Source organism: Vicugna pacos, chromosome 1 (genome assembly GCF_048564905.1).
Source record: "Vicugna pacos chromosome 1, VicPac4, whole genome shotgun sequence".
Classification (NCBI taxonomy): Eukaryota; Metazoa; Chordata; class Mammalia; order Artiodactyla; family Camelidae; genus Vicugna; species Vicugna pacos.
In genome coordinates, this window is record NC_132987.1 from 108,222,656 (window position 1) to 108,239,345 (window position 16,690).

General features: G+C 39.4%; 1 protein-coding gene across 6 annotated transcripts in view; it reads right to left on the minus strand.

Annotated features, from left to right (window-relative positions):
• APP (amyloid beta precursor protein) overlaps positions 1-16,690 on the minus strand; it is a 257,769-nt gene that overhangs the window by 94,602 nt on the left and 146,477 nt on the right. For 2 of the 6 annotated variants that reach the window (XM_006215210.4, XM_006215209.4), the window contains exons 7-8: positions 4,586-4,753; positions 2,230-2,286 (exon numbers count right to left, since the gene is read on the minus strand). The exons of 2 other annotated variants lie outside the window; for them this stretch is intronic. In XM_006215210.4, the coding sequence (XP_006215272.1) occupies positions 2,230-2,286; positions 4,586-4,753 (225 nt within the window). The remainder of the gene's footprint in view (positions 1-2,229; positions 2,287-4,585; positions 4,754-16,690) is intronic. 2 more of the 6 variants (XM_015248673.3, XM_006215211.4) reach the window with 1 other exon arrangement.

Here is a 16,690-nt window from a genome sequence, read left to right on the forward strand (position 1 = left end):
GTACTACCATCTCTGGATTCTTATCAATGACAACAAAACCAAAAAAAAATCAAGTGTCCCTTAAAATTGCAATGTTCAAGATCAGTTTTTATGACAAAGATTTAAAATCTCAAAATGCCTAATTATAATAATAATAAGTCTTGACAGGAAAATTATTGTATTTATAATGTCAACCATCACACAGTTCCTCCACACGTGCAATCTTACCACCAGTTGAACTGAAGAGCTTTTCTAGCTCATATCACATTTATTATTTGACCAGACGTGTCTCAGACTGAGAAACCTGTAAGACCACCCGCCTTTGTGAAAGGGGAGTCCTCCGATTTGCCCCAGGTCAGGCATGGAGTCAAGGGGCAAGCCCCAGCTGTAGAATCAAATGGGCTCGCTCACCTTCCTCAGTTTGGCTCATTTTCTCAACTCCAGGCTGCTATCCGCATTTGACCTCCAGATGACTGTGACTTTTTCAATTCAAATGTGCAGCTTTGCTATAAATAAGATAGCCTAGCTGCACAGGCTATAAATAACTGGAAATTATATGCTTTCTCCCGTCCTAGCCCTGCAAACCCCGCCACTTGCTGTGATTGAATAGTCTCTGTAGGTAGACAAGAAAATACAGCTGCCAAAATCACTTTACCCTCTTAGAAGGGAAAGGTGTCAGGATCCCAAACACACCACACATCGATGGAGAAAATTACCAGGGAAGAGAAAATCGTATGAGATTGTCAGTGTCTGTTTGGAAGAGATGAAGACACAAGTATGTCGTGAAAATAAATTTATCAAACGATGCTGTTCATTCCTGGTAATTAATAAAAATAGAAAAAGACAATTCTCTGCTTCAAATGATATAGAATGCAACTTAGAGTAAAAATAATTATTGTTTCAGTAAAAGGGTGGGGAAGACGTTTAATTCACTGATGCATGCTATATTCATGGCATTTATGAAAAAAATGTTTTTAATATTTGTCGTCTGCTTTCCAATATTATCCGTATTCTTAAAATGTGCTTCTGAACTTCAAATGTAATTTTTGTAACTTAGAAAACAATGTTAGAACCACATGGTTGACCATTTGGGGCAAGGAGCAAAGCCACAGTATCATTAAGATGTCAAATTGGGTCCTGCCCTGTGTGATGGCAGGGGGCAAGTCACGGAGCCCTTTAAGCCTTGTTTTCTCACATGCACAAAGAAAATGAGGCAAATGCCCACAAAATATTCCTAAGCAAAAGAAATGATCTACAAAAAATGCCTCTTAAAATACAACACGCCATGCAGATCAATGTACTATCCATCCCACAGCATAAAACCTACAGTTCTTCCCAGTTCTTCTGTGTCTACCCACTGGCTATGCTTTACCTACTCTGACTTATCTTTTCTAAGAAAAGATCATGGTGTCATCAATTGTGAGACTAGTTTTTTTTTTCAGGATAATATCAATAAATGCTAATTTTCATTATATCTAAGCTACAACTGAAATGGTGTCTCTTCCTAACCAGAGGTCTGTATCATCCCTAACCTAATGCTGGATGAATCTGTTTCTGGATATAATCTAAACCTAAAAATCAGTGTGAGTTTTTGGAGACCACATTTTTAAACAAAGCTAGACTGACCGGCCAATCGAAATCATCACAAAGCACAGACATTGTAGGTAGGTGGATATGACATTTCTTTCTAGGAAGCTCTTTCTCGACATTTTGATGAAATCAGAAGTCAGGCACTTCTAGCGTGCGGTCTTGAATTCTAAAAGTGACCGTTCACTTCCTAAAGCATTAACAGCTGTCTTGAAACACGCATACTTGAAGCCTCTGCATACGTATTAGTTTGTAGTTAGTACAATGCATGCATATTAAATATTTTTCTGGGAAACAAGTCACTTATACACATGGGCTCTTGTTAAATTGTGGCATCTTGGGAGCTTTGGGAAATAAAACAATGATGCCAAATAAAACACAAAAATAATGTTGTACATACAATGTTTTATAGAACACATTAACTAAAAAGGTAACTCGTCAGAAACAGAAGAAGCTTAGTTAAAGCTCTGAGCCCGACATTTGAAGTTATCTGGCAAAATTAGATGTAATTAGAAGCAAGGCAACGGAAATAAACATTTTATTAAAAGACAGGTGTTCAAGAAACACACAACCATGCAGAGAAGGTGAGGATGCTGGAGCCACCATCCAGCCATGCAACGTCCTCCTTCCCTCCTCCCCTCCCTCGAGTGAATTACAACATACGTTTAACAGGATCTTGGGGAAGAGGTTCCTGGGTAGTCTTGAGTAAACTTTGGGACACTATGGAGAAAATAAGAGAACATAACTAAAAACAAAAACAGAAACATGGGCATGATGGCGGAAAATCACTCACACAATTCCACTGACCAAATTAAAAAACAAAAACCAAAACACCGAATTAAAAACAAAACTTAACAAACACCCTGAGTTTGGGCTTCAGTATAAAACACAAGTAAACACAAAAACATAGGCTGTATTTCCACAAAGACATCTTAGAATGCTGGGTATTCTGTCTCTAATGGTACATCCAGTGCCCTGTGGAAGCATCTCTCGCCCCCTCTCTCCCTCCTCAGGGCCAACACCATCAGTTCCCATCCATCTCTTCTTCATGGCATTTCTAATCATTTCACCCATTCGGAGGGCAGCCCTGGCCCTCAGCTCCCCCTGCTTGTTGAGGTTTTTACTCTCCACTTACATCTGTCCCCTCTTCTAACGGATCTTCAGCGTCTCTTGTTTGCTGTCCTGATACATTCTTTTCTAACCCACTTCCCCTGAAACTAAGTACTGACTGCTTGTCAATCACACCTTTGTTGAGAGCATTCATCTTCTGCAGATCTCTCAGCAAAGTGTGTGCATTCAGGGCACCTCCAGAGACCCCCTTCTGACCTGGGGTGCCCACGGCTCTTGCCCCCAGTCTGGGTCAAATCAAACTAATCAAATGGAGAGGTTGTACACTGGGGTGAGATTAGGGTTTTATTGCGTGGGGATAATTTTAATTCTTGAGGCAGATTCATCATGGCTAACAATTTTTTCAAACCCTCTTTCTTACCATATAAATGTGTATCTATTTATATATATACACACACATATTTATGTTCCAAAACATAAATCCACCTCAAGGGAAGAGAGAAAAAAGTTGGAAATCTGCCAGGAAATCTCTCCTCGCAGGGAAACCAGTTAGAATCACTGTAACAAAAGCTCTTTGTTCAAGAGACTCCAGGAAACAGAATCCCTCATTGTGCTCCCTGTTACCTGACCTAATTAACTTTTTTGTTTGAAACTAAAGAAAGGAGGCTTTTGAGCTGGAAGCCACAATCATCCCATCAGAGCCAGAAAAGAAGCCCTTGGGGTTACCAGTCCCTACACCTGCTCTCACACAGGACAGATGTGGAGTCATCTCTTACACAAGAGACCAACAGGAATTTTTCCAGTAGATTCCACTCAGATACTGGGCTTCACAATAGAAGGTCTTGATGGCGCGGGTCCTTTGTTGTTTCCCTTAATCCTATGATCACACTGGAACACAATTTATGTAATCCCTGGGAATCCTAGGCAGGAAACGGTGGCTGTCACCCTCACGAGAACAACAGAAAACAGGCAGGAGTCTCTCAAAAGAGAAGCATATCATTATGGAGTTTAATCTTTAATTTATCAAGTTGAGCAGTTATTCCTTACATAATTCAAACTTCCTCTTCATGAACTAACTAACTAACTAACTAACTAACTAATTAACTAAGGGATTGAATGTGGAAGTCTGTTCAGAAGTCCTGCATGTCTGGTGTGTTACCTAGGGAAAGCCTCCTGCGGAAATAGTTTCAACTTGCATTTAAGTCATCGTGACTTCATTTACTTATCCCCCCAAGCTACGATAAAATGCAAGAGAAAAAGGCTTGGAAAATTATATCCCCTGAGCCCTACCTATGTCATTGAAGGTTTCTAATGCTAAGTCAGGAGTTTTCTACTGTCTATTTCCAAGAGAAGACATGGAAATTCGACATTGCAAATGTCCACAAGTGTGCTCAGGTGTCACTGGGGCATTTCTGCCTTCTGGCATCTGAAGTGCCTGCGCTCGACTCAGTCTCATTCCCTTGCCACCGCAATAAACGTCTCAGGTTATGAGATGACTTAAAGGTACCCATCATGGCAATACGTTGGCAATGCAACCAAAGCTGCATCCGCTGGTGGTAACCCTCATTTGCACATGGAGTGCACATGCAGAGACCCCAACACATATGTACACGGACAAACACGTAAGTACACAATTGCAGAAACAGCTGGGAAGACAAAATAGCAACTTCAGATTGGCTTAAAGAGAAGTCCCTAGAGATCGCAAGACGTATGCACCACAGCTAGTAAAAGAACACACCCATGGCCATGCTTGATTAGAGAAAGACGGAGATGTGTGTTCATGATGGAACGTACTGGAGGAGAAGCCCGGCAATTAGAGAAACTGACAGAAACGTGGTTAGTGGCAGCAACAGACCCGCTCCCAAGAACCAGGAAGACCCGTCTGTTACAAAGAGCAGAGTCAGTGGTGAGAAAGAGGAAAGGTGGCCAGGCTGGAGGGAGGTCCACTTACTGACGCTGCCACACACGGCCATGCAGTACTCCTCTGTGTCAAAGTTGTTTCGGTTGCCGCCACATCCGCCGTAAAAGAAGGGGGCGCACTTCCCTTCAGTCACATCAAAGTACCAGCGGGAGATCATTGCTCGGCATGGCCCGGTCTCGGCTTGTTCAGAGCACACCTCTAATCAGAGGAGATGTGGGGAACCACATTTAGCATGAGAAGGTACGGCTCGCCGTTCAGTACCCACGCTTACTTTTCTTACCCGTTAGTCCTCCCAGCGGTAACCCGCGCTGGCTTTATTAGCATCTGCCAGACGCTTACTGAGGAATTCAATTATCTACCAGGACTTTAGAATTACCTCTGAAACAAAGCAGTGCCTGCTCGTCTGTTAAATGAGTGTCACTCTTAGGAGTAATAAAAGGATTCCAGCTAGAGGTGAACAGATCTTCTAGCTGCTCTTCCATTAATATTAAATGCCTGAAGATGTCCGCACATCAAAACGTTTCTTCACTATAAAAAAATTAGCTTCTCCTTTAAAATAAATTCAAATCCACTTTAAAGGTAAAAGGATTGTGTCTGGTTACAATGCAAAAAGTTTAGCCTCTCAAAAACGTTTCACTGTTGTCCTGAATAAATGACTGCCTTGACTCAAAGTGTAAAGTAGTTGCACATATTCTGAATGGGATCCAGTTTTCAGAGAGAGCCGCCTGTCCACTGATTATATTTGAAAATATTCTATATCTGTGAATGTGACTTAAAGTTGATTATATCAACTCCTATTAAAGACAGATTTTCAGTTGTGTATTTATCTGTCCCTTGGACAAAAATGTTCCAGAAAATAAAATGCAGTCAGACAACTCTAGTTTGGAAATTCACATCACATTATTTTCCATTAAAACACAGCTTACCTGTCAAGTGCCTTGTCACCCTCCCCCAAATCAGTTGCATAATCCCTGACTGAAAGTGTAGCCACCTCTCTGACTCCATCCGTCAAGTTATTGCGATCAGAATTAGCACTCTATCTCCCATGCAGATCCCATTTTTGTTAGAAGTCAAAATAATTTTCCAGCTCTGTTTGTGCCCTGCCCTACTGATGCCTCAGCACATTCCGATGTCTTGCTTCTTCTTAGTTTTTACTAATGTGCCAGGAGAAGGCACCCTTCTTCTAAAAGATAAAAGCCATGCATAACCCAGAGCTTCCCACTAGGATTATTCAATAGACTGAGCCTAACCAATCACTCAAAGACAAAGATCCACAGTGCTGCCGTGAAAGGGATCTGCTGTTTCACTTCGCTGTCCATACCACCCATTGCTCTTTCCAGTCAAGGTAGTGGTGATGGCAAAACCAGAAGCTGCTGCCATCAAGCTGATGTCAACAGAGAAGGGAGAGGAACAGTCAGCATCGAGCCCAGAAGGCAAGTGTCAAACTCACTGCAGGAGAAATGTCCTGTGTAACAGATGTCTAGGAAGATTCTGGTTCTCTCTGGATGGAAAAATCTGGCTCCAGGAGCATCAAGGTCAATGTTATCCATCATCAAGGTCATCTCATTCGGTATAGTTATTTTGAAAGTCTGTGCTTGCCAAGCTGTGATGTGTTTTTAATTTGCTTTCTGCATGGAATTCTGTATGATAAAAGTCTGCCAACCTGTTGACACAAGTGTTGATTCACTTGGCAATGTGATGTATCCCCCAATGAACTTACAAAGGGTAAGTTAGTTTCAGTTGGGGGTCAGGGGTCTGATTATCTCTGAGTTACTCACAAAGCAGCTTTGGGGCTGCAGAGCTAAGGGTCCCTGCAAATCACAGCCATCAGCCGTCTCCAGTCCTGGATGTCACCTTCTCTCTCTTTCAGCTGTAAGAAACTTCTACATGTTGGCTTTTCCCTCCTTCTCCATACAGCCCTCACCAATCTGTATGTACACGTTCACGTGATGTGCTTTCTTGTTTCTGACACATAACAATACTCATTCTTAATCGCTTGCTCGAGCTGTACCAATTCTAAAAAGACTTTCAGGTAACAGTATCTTCTGAGTCGACCCTGTGGTTGAAGCTGGCACTGAAGTGGCAACTGGCCTCTGCTACCACGGGGGGCACAGAAGCCTCCACATCATGGCATGACTGTAAGTCACAGGAGCACGGGCAGCGGAACTCACGGTGTCTCCACCATTCATGCTGCTCCTCACATTTCACACCTGTTACAGCACCAAACACGTGTCCCCTGCTACTTGCCTGCCACAGGCCCACAGGCTACATCGCGGCTGTGCAGGGCCAAGAACGCATCTTTCTGCTATGTCCAACGTGCTAAATAAAAGTAGGTGTAATTTCAAGTGGGTGCAAGTCATGGGATCTCAAAGGAGATAATACATGCTAGATATCTGCCCTTGTATGTGACCTAGGAATGATTTCTCACTTTCTGCAAAAGCGAAACTTCCCAGTCTAGAAATGAAACAACATTTACAATACATTGCCATTTTCCTATACTACAGTGAAACATTCATTTTTTATTTCATTCATTTTTCTTTTTCTTTTGTCTCATTCTCAATGGCTATGAAACCCTTTGTTAGTTAACTGGTAGAGCCCTAATCAACAAGAAAAAGCATCCAGGACTCAAAATCCCATTTATATGTTAACTAAGTAAACAGAATAAACGACACGATGAACCAACAACTCCTGCTGCGGTTTCCTGACCCATCAACCCCAGAAGGCAAAGAAAAGAGTGACGATCTCCATTTGGAGTGTATTTGGCTCTTCCTGATGTCATGGCTACTGGTACTCCCGAATTTAATGGCCCAAATATTCTCATGACTTTGGGGTGTGTGGATATGGTGGGGAACAGCAATCATCCCCATGGTCCTCACATACCAGAGAATATTTGAGATGAGCTGGTCAGGAGTTGGTATAATAGCGTATGGTAATCTAGTGCCAAACGCATAATGTATGGACGACTAGTGTGAGCCTCAAGGAACAGGAGTGTGAATGCCTCTGTCACTTTGGAGCCTCTGATCTGCTGACATGGTGGGAGTGTGTTCCAGGCGCTCTGGACCAGACCAAGCGTGGGCAGGTGAGGAAGGGTATCTTGTTATAATCCCTCCAGTTACCAGCATCGCCAATCAACCAGCAACTTGGCATTGCCCATCCCTCTCCTCCTGGCTGTCCCTGGAATATCAATTTCTTAGAGCAGTAAAGTTGGTATCAGGGGACTCTTGAGTGCAGTGGATCATTTTTCATCTCTCACTTATAACTACAGTCCCATTCTACTGGCAGGCACACGAGTGTTTGCTTTCTCTGACCTTGTTTCTAACCCTCATCATTACAAAAACACTGTCCCTGTAATTGGAAAGAAAACCTTTGCTTAGTCTGGGAGCGGTCAGGACTGGGGAAGGATTATGCAAATGATTTTGCACAAGGTATTTATTAATAAATATAAAGGAGATGGCCAATGACCCTCCAAAGAGATAAGGCGGCATATATACTTTGGCTGAAGTGTTAAGTGATCAATGTCAAGTTCACAGTTGTGATATATTACTATAAGTGGGGGAAAACTGGGTGAAGACTATCCAGGATATCGTTCTATGAATTCTTTCACTGCATATGAATCTACAATTATCCCCCCAAAATGTGAAAAAAATAAGAACGAAAACAAAAAAACCCCGTCACATTAAGAAACATCTAAGAGGAATGTTGGTAGTTCAGTTTGCCTCAGGATTCTAATCTTGTCTCTTTCCTTGAATCATTTATCATTTCAGAGTAATCCCCCCGACTACACATTTCAGTTTGAGAACCTTTCCTTTAAATTCCTTTCTAGCAATGAGAAATTACCAGGAAATCTATCTAATCAAGATTCTGACAAAGTTAAATAATTTTAAAGGATTAAGTCTTGAAATACATAATTTGAAAGCTGCCAAGACTAGATTCAGAGACAAAAAAAATCTCAAGGGACACTTTAAATGCTTATGTTTACATTATTATTTTTCTGAATAGAGAAACTTCTTCCTTACTAATCTATAGAAAACCCTGAAAAAAATTCAGTGAAAAAAATGTGTTTTCTCTTAATTGCTATAATCACTCAGTGGGAAATCATTTATAGAATCATCCACTAAATGTAGAGCTTGTAAAATGAGACCTTACATAACTGTAACATCAAACAGAATTCATCTGAAAATTAAAAATGCATCTCCTTTTTCTTATCATCATTCTTTCCTCAAAATCTAAAATAATAAATGAAAAGATTCACATTTTAAATTCATACATTTTTGAATTCCAATCCACCTTCATTTCTATTCAAAATAAATGTTACATGTAATAATGAAGGAGAAATTCTGCCCAGAATCGAAGCAGAGACAATTCTCAAAATGAATGTTTAAAGTTAGACCGAAACATAGGCACACACATCCAGGGAACTATAATCTTTGTTTATTCAATTTAATCCTTAAACTTTTAAGATCACAAATAGATTTCCTAATATTCATCTAGCTGAATTCTGCTGGCAGAGAAGGCTTATCACATCTTTTATAACAGCTCTATTCACCCTTCGAGACAAAAGACCATTTAATAAACCGAAATGCTAGTGTACACACTGCAGAATGAAAAAGTTGATGTGCTTAAAAAACAAGCCTTACGCATTTTCTGTCTTTGTAAGGTAGGTCCTTGCTGAGATTTGTGCTGGTTTCAACACTAAATTCCATTATCTAAAAATCAGTACTGTACAAACAGAATACAGAAGCAAAGTTAGAGCTTCCTGCATTACATAAAATGATTATGCGGTTCACTGTTCAAAATATAGTGCTTAACTATAAAAAGTAACTGAATAGATGTCAAATTGGAGCAAAAATGTTTTGTGGTCAACCAAACTTAGAAAGCTAATTTTACACTAAAACAAAAAAAAAACAAACCAGCATGAAGACAGCTGTGAAAGTCGCAACCAGGAAGGGGAGAAAATCCCCACTTTCAAGAGTACAGTTATTATAATGCCTTCTTAAAAAGCCCAGATGTGCAAATAATTAGATTTAAATAATGCACTAAGTAAAGAATAATTTCATGCTGTAAAGTTTTTTATTATTATTTCATTTTAATAACTGACTTTCTTCTATTCTCAGACTATAGGAATGCATGTAAAATAAAACTGCATTACGTGGCATGTATAAAGTTTGAATTTACAAATGTTGAGAAAGTAACCACTTGAATAATCAAACCAATTAAACTAAAGAGTTATTTATAGAAATTTAGGAATTACATATGCTGATATTGTGGGAAAAAAAAAACCCAAAGTAGCATAATTCTACTATATGATGCAAGAATATACACATAATTAAAGTTCATTTGAGTTAAAAATGACGTATCTTGCAATTCTAGAGTAGAAAGGAAAATGTATGAAGACAAACATAGTTTGGCCTGTAACAGATCACTTTAATTAATGCTAACAGTAAAAAAAAAAAAAGAAAAGAAAAAGGCAGAAATATTGAAATCTACCAAATAGGCTTATCTTTAATATTTCAAATAAATGCTGATTTATCTGCCTAATCATTCAACCCATTAATAATGCAAATGGCTGTTGACCTCCATGTCGCTTTGTAACAGTTTACTTTTCAGCCTGATTAACTTATTCCTACAATTCTAAATATACTGACTGAAACTTCAAGAGCCTGAGTGATTAGAATCCACCTTATTGTTGAAGGGTAAGTAGGCAAATTTCTGTTTGATTCTGACGTGAAAATTTTCGTAAGTCCGAATACTAAAAGATCGATTATTTTCTCAAGAATGTATTTTTTGCAACAACAGAAATATGTACTTTTAATGGGAAGGAGAATTTATAATGTACTTGCAAATAGTAAGAAGTAGTAATCAAAAAAAACACGTCCCATAGAAAGTGACTCTGATCAAGGGCGATGGTGATCAGATGTTTATTACCTACTAACCGTATTTTACTAAATAGAGGCGTGTAAAATTCGGCAAGCAAGCTTGAACTAAAGTCTTAGGACAAACCTCACTTAAGCCCCAAATATGGGTTGAAATCTATAAACAAATCATGGGAACAGCTGTGCACGGTAATGAAATCACTGATTCAGTACGAAATGACGGTGCTAATTTGTCATGGAAGTCTCTAGAAGGTATCTGCAGTTGGCTTGCCTTTGACTGAATTGTGTTGATTCTCTAGGGCCATCCATGGCATGTGTCATTCCAATTATACCTGACCCAATTCTCACATCTCTCCGTGATGACAGATTATTTATAAAAACACCACCTGAAAGAGATCTACTTGTAAAGTGTTTAGACTAATCAGTACTGTCGTGCTGTGAGTATTCACAAAACGGCACCATTATTTTTCCCAATACTTCTATTTCCCGTTTGCTATGGGAATAAACTTATTTGTCATCAAGCTGTGTGGTTAGTCGAAGCACAACAAAATATTACAAGAAGCTCTAAACTCTAAGACCAGATGTCATATACTTTGCTGGAAATGAGAGGAAGCAATTTTTGTTTTTCTTGATGGAGAGGCAGGGTGTATTGTGAAATCTGATTGTCTCCAGAAATACAAAGAAACAAAACTCTGATTTATAGTATTTACTGACTTCCATGGTGTAAATACACCTATCATTGGGATTTCACACTACCAATGGCTGCGGCTCACAAAAATCCTCAATACTTAAATAATCAGCTTTTACAGGCAGCAGGAGTCGGCCATACCACACCAATGAGAAGAAATAGGGGCACAAGAGAAACTAGTAACAATTAAGCAGGTCAGGAAATTGTGAGGGTTTTCTATTTTGCTTGGTCTTTTAGTTGAATTTTTATAAAATTACTCAGTATGTAGACAGAATTATTTCACACTTGGTGACATTTGAAAATATATTAAGAATAATGACACCATAGATAAGAATGGTTTTCCTTTGCAGTTTCCTATTCCATGTCTCAATCTAAATCTGCACAGTATGGGGGCATGCAATGCTACGAGAGCCCATTTCTCCAAGTGTAGTCAGTCCGTGAACCAGTAGGACAGCATCACCTGGGACTCAGGACCCACCCTGGACCTACTATCTCAGAACCTGTGTTTAGAAAATGCCTCAGGTCACTTGTATAGGTATCAATGTTTGCACCGCGACCAACCATATCTTTTATGTACAGTTGAAATATCAAAAGTATATATGTAAGATTCAATCAATCACTTTCCAAAACGACCAGAGGGAAAGGATGAGTAAAAAGTTCTACAAGTTTTAGCTTATTAAAAGAAGTGTTCATCTATTTGGGAAGTGGGGTATATAAATATTTTAGTAGAGTTGAAAGATACGTATACCAAAAACTTAATTTTAAGAGATTATCTATACATATTTCGTTTATTCTGAAATTCTGTCTTATGCAAAATTAAAGCCGCTTCAATACTTCTGCCTTAAATCTAACACCAATATAGTATTTTTCTCACTCATATTTAAGTCTATGAAAACTGAGACTTCTCAGAAACCCAGATTTCATTGATATTGTTCTTGTAACATGTCAGAACATTAGAAATATCAAAGCTTTTATTTTTATTGGGAAAAATGATGAAGAAAGCTGACATAAGGTCGAGGAAAGATCACTAGGCTTGGAATTTATTTCCTTTGTACCACTTCTCCGTAAGGAAGAATTACACGGTATGTTACTGCAAGAAAAGGATGCACCTAGATATGAGAGTCAGGAGTTGGAAGGATGGTCCTGTAGTTCCGTGCCCTTTTCTGGGAGAGACCGAGCATGTCCACCTCGCCATGTTTAACTTGCTTCTGTCGTGGTACCCAGTGGGAAAAAATGGGCACCTTCCAGTCCAGAACAGCAGTGTCTTTGATTGCTCTAAGGATGCTAACCACCATTTGCTATTTTATAACAGGGTACTAGGGGAGAGTGAATTTCTCTTGGAAGCATTAAACAACAAAACCAGGAAGGCAATTTTTCTCCATCTCTCACTACCTATGTGGCAGATATGCATATATAATTCTTTAAAAATAGTAACTGTATGCTGATTATCTCTCTAAGCTATAAGACTATACATTACACATCTTATCAAATATCTGTTTATCTTACTGAGTATCAACTTTATTTTAACATATATTTTGCTTATTTTACATTTTCTTCTCAAATGAAGAAATGTCCACTGCTACCTACAATGTGCAAAGCACGGAATGAGGTGTCACGGCTAACGTTAACATGAGACACGGTACTGTGGGGAGTTAGACATCACTGTGGATCTCCGTATCACAGCCCAGTGCTTTGCAACCAGAGAGATTCTGTCTCCGACCCTCTGCCAAGGGATATCGATCAATGACATTTTTTGGTCGCCACACCTGGGGGGTGCTACGGGCATCAAGAGGGTAGAGGCGATAAATCCTGCCAAACATCCTACAATGAAAAGGACAATCTCCACAACAAAGAATTGTCCAGCCTAAAACATGAATAACACTGAGGTTGAGAAATCCTGCCACTGCCCAAGTAAATACCAGAATTCATGCTGCATTTTAGTAATTTTGCCCAATCACGAGACCAAGGCTACTGTGCAGTAGTCACCAACACCTCAGAAATCCGGGGTAACAAATGCTGTTAAATTCCAGAGCAGATATAATCATGAGAATTGGCCAAAAGGTCTCTTTTTGCTTCCATCATGAAACATCAGGAACTTAAAATTACATGCAAACAGCATGAAACGTGTGCCCATCCTCTGTTCTCAGAAATTATATCCAATGAGAACATAAATACATTTAAGGAAGGGAGGTAACTCTTACAGTTGAAACACCTGAACTGTCTTACCATTATTAAGCCAATACCATGCACTTTTAACAAGGTGCACTGTTCAAAACTCCTTGTACCATTCTGAGAGTATCCTAATTTTCAAAATTTGGGCAGCTGTGATTCAGTCTTGATTCCTCTTGACTTCTTACTCTTCCACTAACAGAATCACAAAAGGTCAGACATTGGAAGAGGTGATAAATTTGTAGTGGGGCAAAATGGTTCAAGGCTGAGAAAAACAGGTGTTTGGGCTGAAATCCACCCTGCTTAAAAACTCCAGAAAGCATTTTTCTGCAAGGGAACTAAAGATGTCCACTAAAACACACAGGTGCTACCTGCCCAAGGAATCAGAACGTCTACTCAATTGGACACGCGGATTAGCTAAAAAGGCGTGCCTGTGAAAATGACATGCATGTTTAAATGAACTGTTTTTTCATTTGCTGGATTTCTTTTACTAGGTTTGATTTTTTTTCTTAATTGCAAGCTCTGTGTTGCGGAAATTCAATTGTAGGCCTTTGTATATTTTTTGAACAGCAACTGAGAAAGACCAGTATTTTTTAAAAATGTGGTTTCTGGCCTTTAATTGAATTGGGCTGGAATTTAAAAAAATTTTTACTGAATTTTTAATAAATACATTTAAACAATTTTTAATAATAAAACCTTTAATAAATTATGTCCAGCCTAAAACATGAACAACACTGAGTCGAGAAACTCAACCACAGCCCAAAAGTAAATACCAGGATTCATGCTGCATTTTAGTAATTTTGCCCTATTAAATAGACATAAATAAACATTGCCCTAATAAACACAATTTATTAAAATAAGTATCTTCAGCTGATTACTTCCTCTTCTAACACTGAACTGAAGAAACCTGACATAAATAAAACAGTGTGGAAGGTGGAAACAAAGCATTACTAGCCACGGAAAATTTCAAGCAAAATCAAGTTCAAAAGTATAATTTTCTATGTGGTAACACAGATCTTTCTGAATATACTAAACCACTGACTTTACAGTCTATGGTATGCAACTTGTATTTCAATAAATTTGTTAGTAAACATAGAAAATTATATACATACACACATCACATGTAATTTTTTATATGGCTGTTTCTCACTCTCACATTTTAAGCTAACTCTCTGAGCGGGCTGTTACATCGAGACCATTACACCACATGGATAGAAGCTTGTCAAAGCCATGCTTTAGTCCACCTCTACCAAAGCATATATCAAACATCTCAAAATCAATGACCAGTGCCATGGGGCACAAAATAATAGGCTGCCACCAATCACATCTATGGCCAGTGCTGATGCCGGTTCTCTCAACATCATTAGAAAGGATGCTAGATTCTGGTCCGGGAACAGGAGTGGATCTTACTTGCCCGTGGTCATAACACACAGAGAGGTGAAGGCGTCCTCCAATAGGAGCAGCCACTATCTCTTTGCCCGGTTCCCAAACCCGACGTGGAGCTTTAGTCTCATCGTGGGCCAGTGTGCGGCTACCAGGCCCCCAGCAAAGGTACGTGAGTACATTTCCACGTTTGCAGCATGTCAAGCTCACAGTTTTCTCCAAATTTTGCGAAAAGTTAAACGTGAATGAGAAGCAAGAATCCTGTTAGTGAACTGTGGAATACCTTCTAAGTGGCACGTCCATTACAAATAGGTAACCCTGGAGACGTGAGAATCAGGCTAAGCTCTGTTTGCTCTTGAGATTAATGCAAGCTGCTCTGATTTATTTATGAGACTTCCTGGATCTGTTCTATTTGGTGCTCTGTTAACTGGCAAATCCCTTCTCCTTCAAAAATCACTCAAATGCTAATTTCTTGGCAATGCTGTAGTTGATTGAAACTTCTGTCTCTAGGCTGAGCACTTGCCTTCCCCTGTGCCTCCAAAGTTCCTCCCCAGCCAGGCCAGAGAGACTGGTTTCTCCCCAAGAGTGAGTGTGCAGCTATGGAAGCAACCTGAGCAAGTCACCCCCGCATACCCCTGCACCCCAGGAACGGGTGCAGCGCCCAATACCTAGGAGCGCCTCGTTGATGGTGGTGGAATGCATGGCGGTAAATCTCACGTATAATGGTTACCAGAGGGAGAAGAACAATAATTTAATTCTGTGGAGTTCGGTCACCTAGCCCAAGGCAAGCTACATTTAGATCAAACTTGTAAACTTCATCATTATACTGGTATGTTGAAAGTGCCACCTCTATCGGTGTCTCTGTCCATTTAAAAGATGGACTTCCAAGGGGTTTAAAATATCTTCAAGAAATGAAACTCTATCCTGAAATGCAGTGGTGTTTAATGCTATCTTGGTTCAATTTTCAGCCAGACATAAAATTTAACTGCAGATATTTAAATATACAGTACATTCACAAAAGGTATTTTAATCAAGAAACCAAGTTTACGTTGTTTTTGTCCTTAACATATGTCCATGAATATCAGCTCTCTCATAAAAATGGATACTTCACATTTAGGCTTTTCATATTTTCAAAAGATACTCTGTTGGCTTACCTTTGACATTTCTAATTAGTAGCAAACACTAGTTTTCTGGAGAATCAAAATGATGCTTGTAACCACAGCAATCATAGCCGCTTAGGTAACTGAGCACTTACTGTCTAACAGGAACATGCTAAGTGTTTCCTGTGGATTACTTCACTTAATCCTCACAAAGTGGTTAAAATTAGGTAGGTATTGTTAAATCCCATTTTCCAGAGGGAAGCAATGAGCCACGGAGATTATTTCACTGACACAAATCTACACAGTTAGTAGGTTGTAAAGCCAGGATTCAACTCTAAACAGCCTGTGTTTGTAAACAAATGGGAATATTTAGAAGGTGCCAGGCATTACACGATTAAGTGCTTAACATGGATCATCTAAAGTAATTCATATAAAAAAACATGCACCATCATCCTAGCATTTATGAAACACACATGAAAAAACAGACTTACCAAGTCTCACTTAACTGGCTCAAGGCCTTAAAATTATTAAAAGTTCTCTCTTTAAACACTCTACTCGTCTGCCTCTCACCCTAAGAAAACTACCGTGATGAAATTAACTTGTTATGGTAGTATGTGAAATATTAAAACCTTCTAGTATTTTTCAAATGATCAGTATCAGAGGTTTCCTGTAAAGGCCTGGATAGTAAATATTTTCAGCTTTGCAGGCCCCATGGTGTCTTTTGCAAACCACTCAACTCTGTCTCTGGACCAGGAAAGCAGCCATCGATAATGTGCAAACAAATGGGATTGGCTGTGTCCTATTAAAACCTTTTGATTTAGAAAACAGGTGACAGGCCAGATTCAGCTCATGACCAGAGTTTGCCAACCTGTGAGCCATAGCCATAGTTTGATATAATAATAATAGATTATAATATAATAAT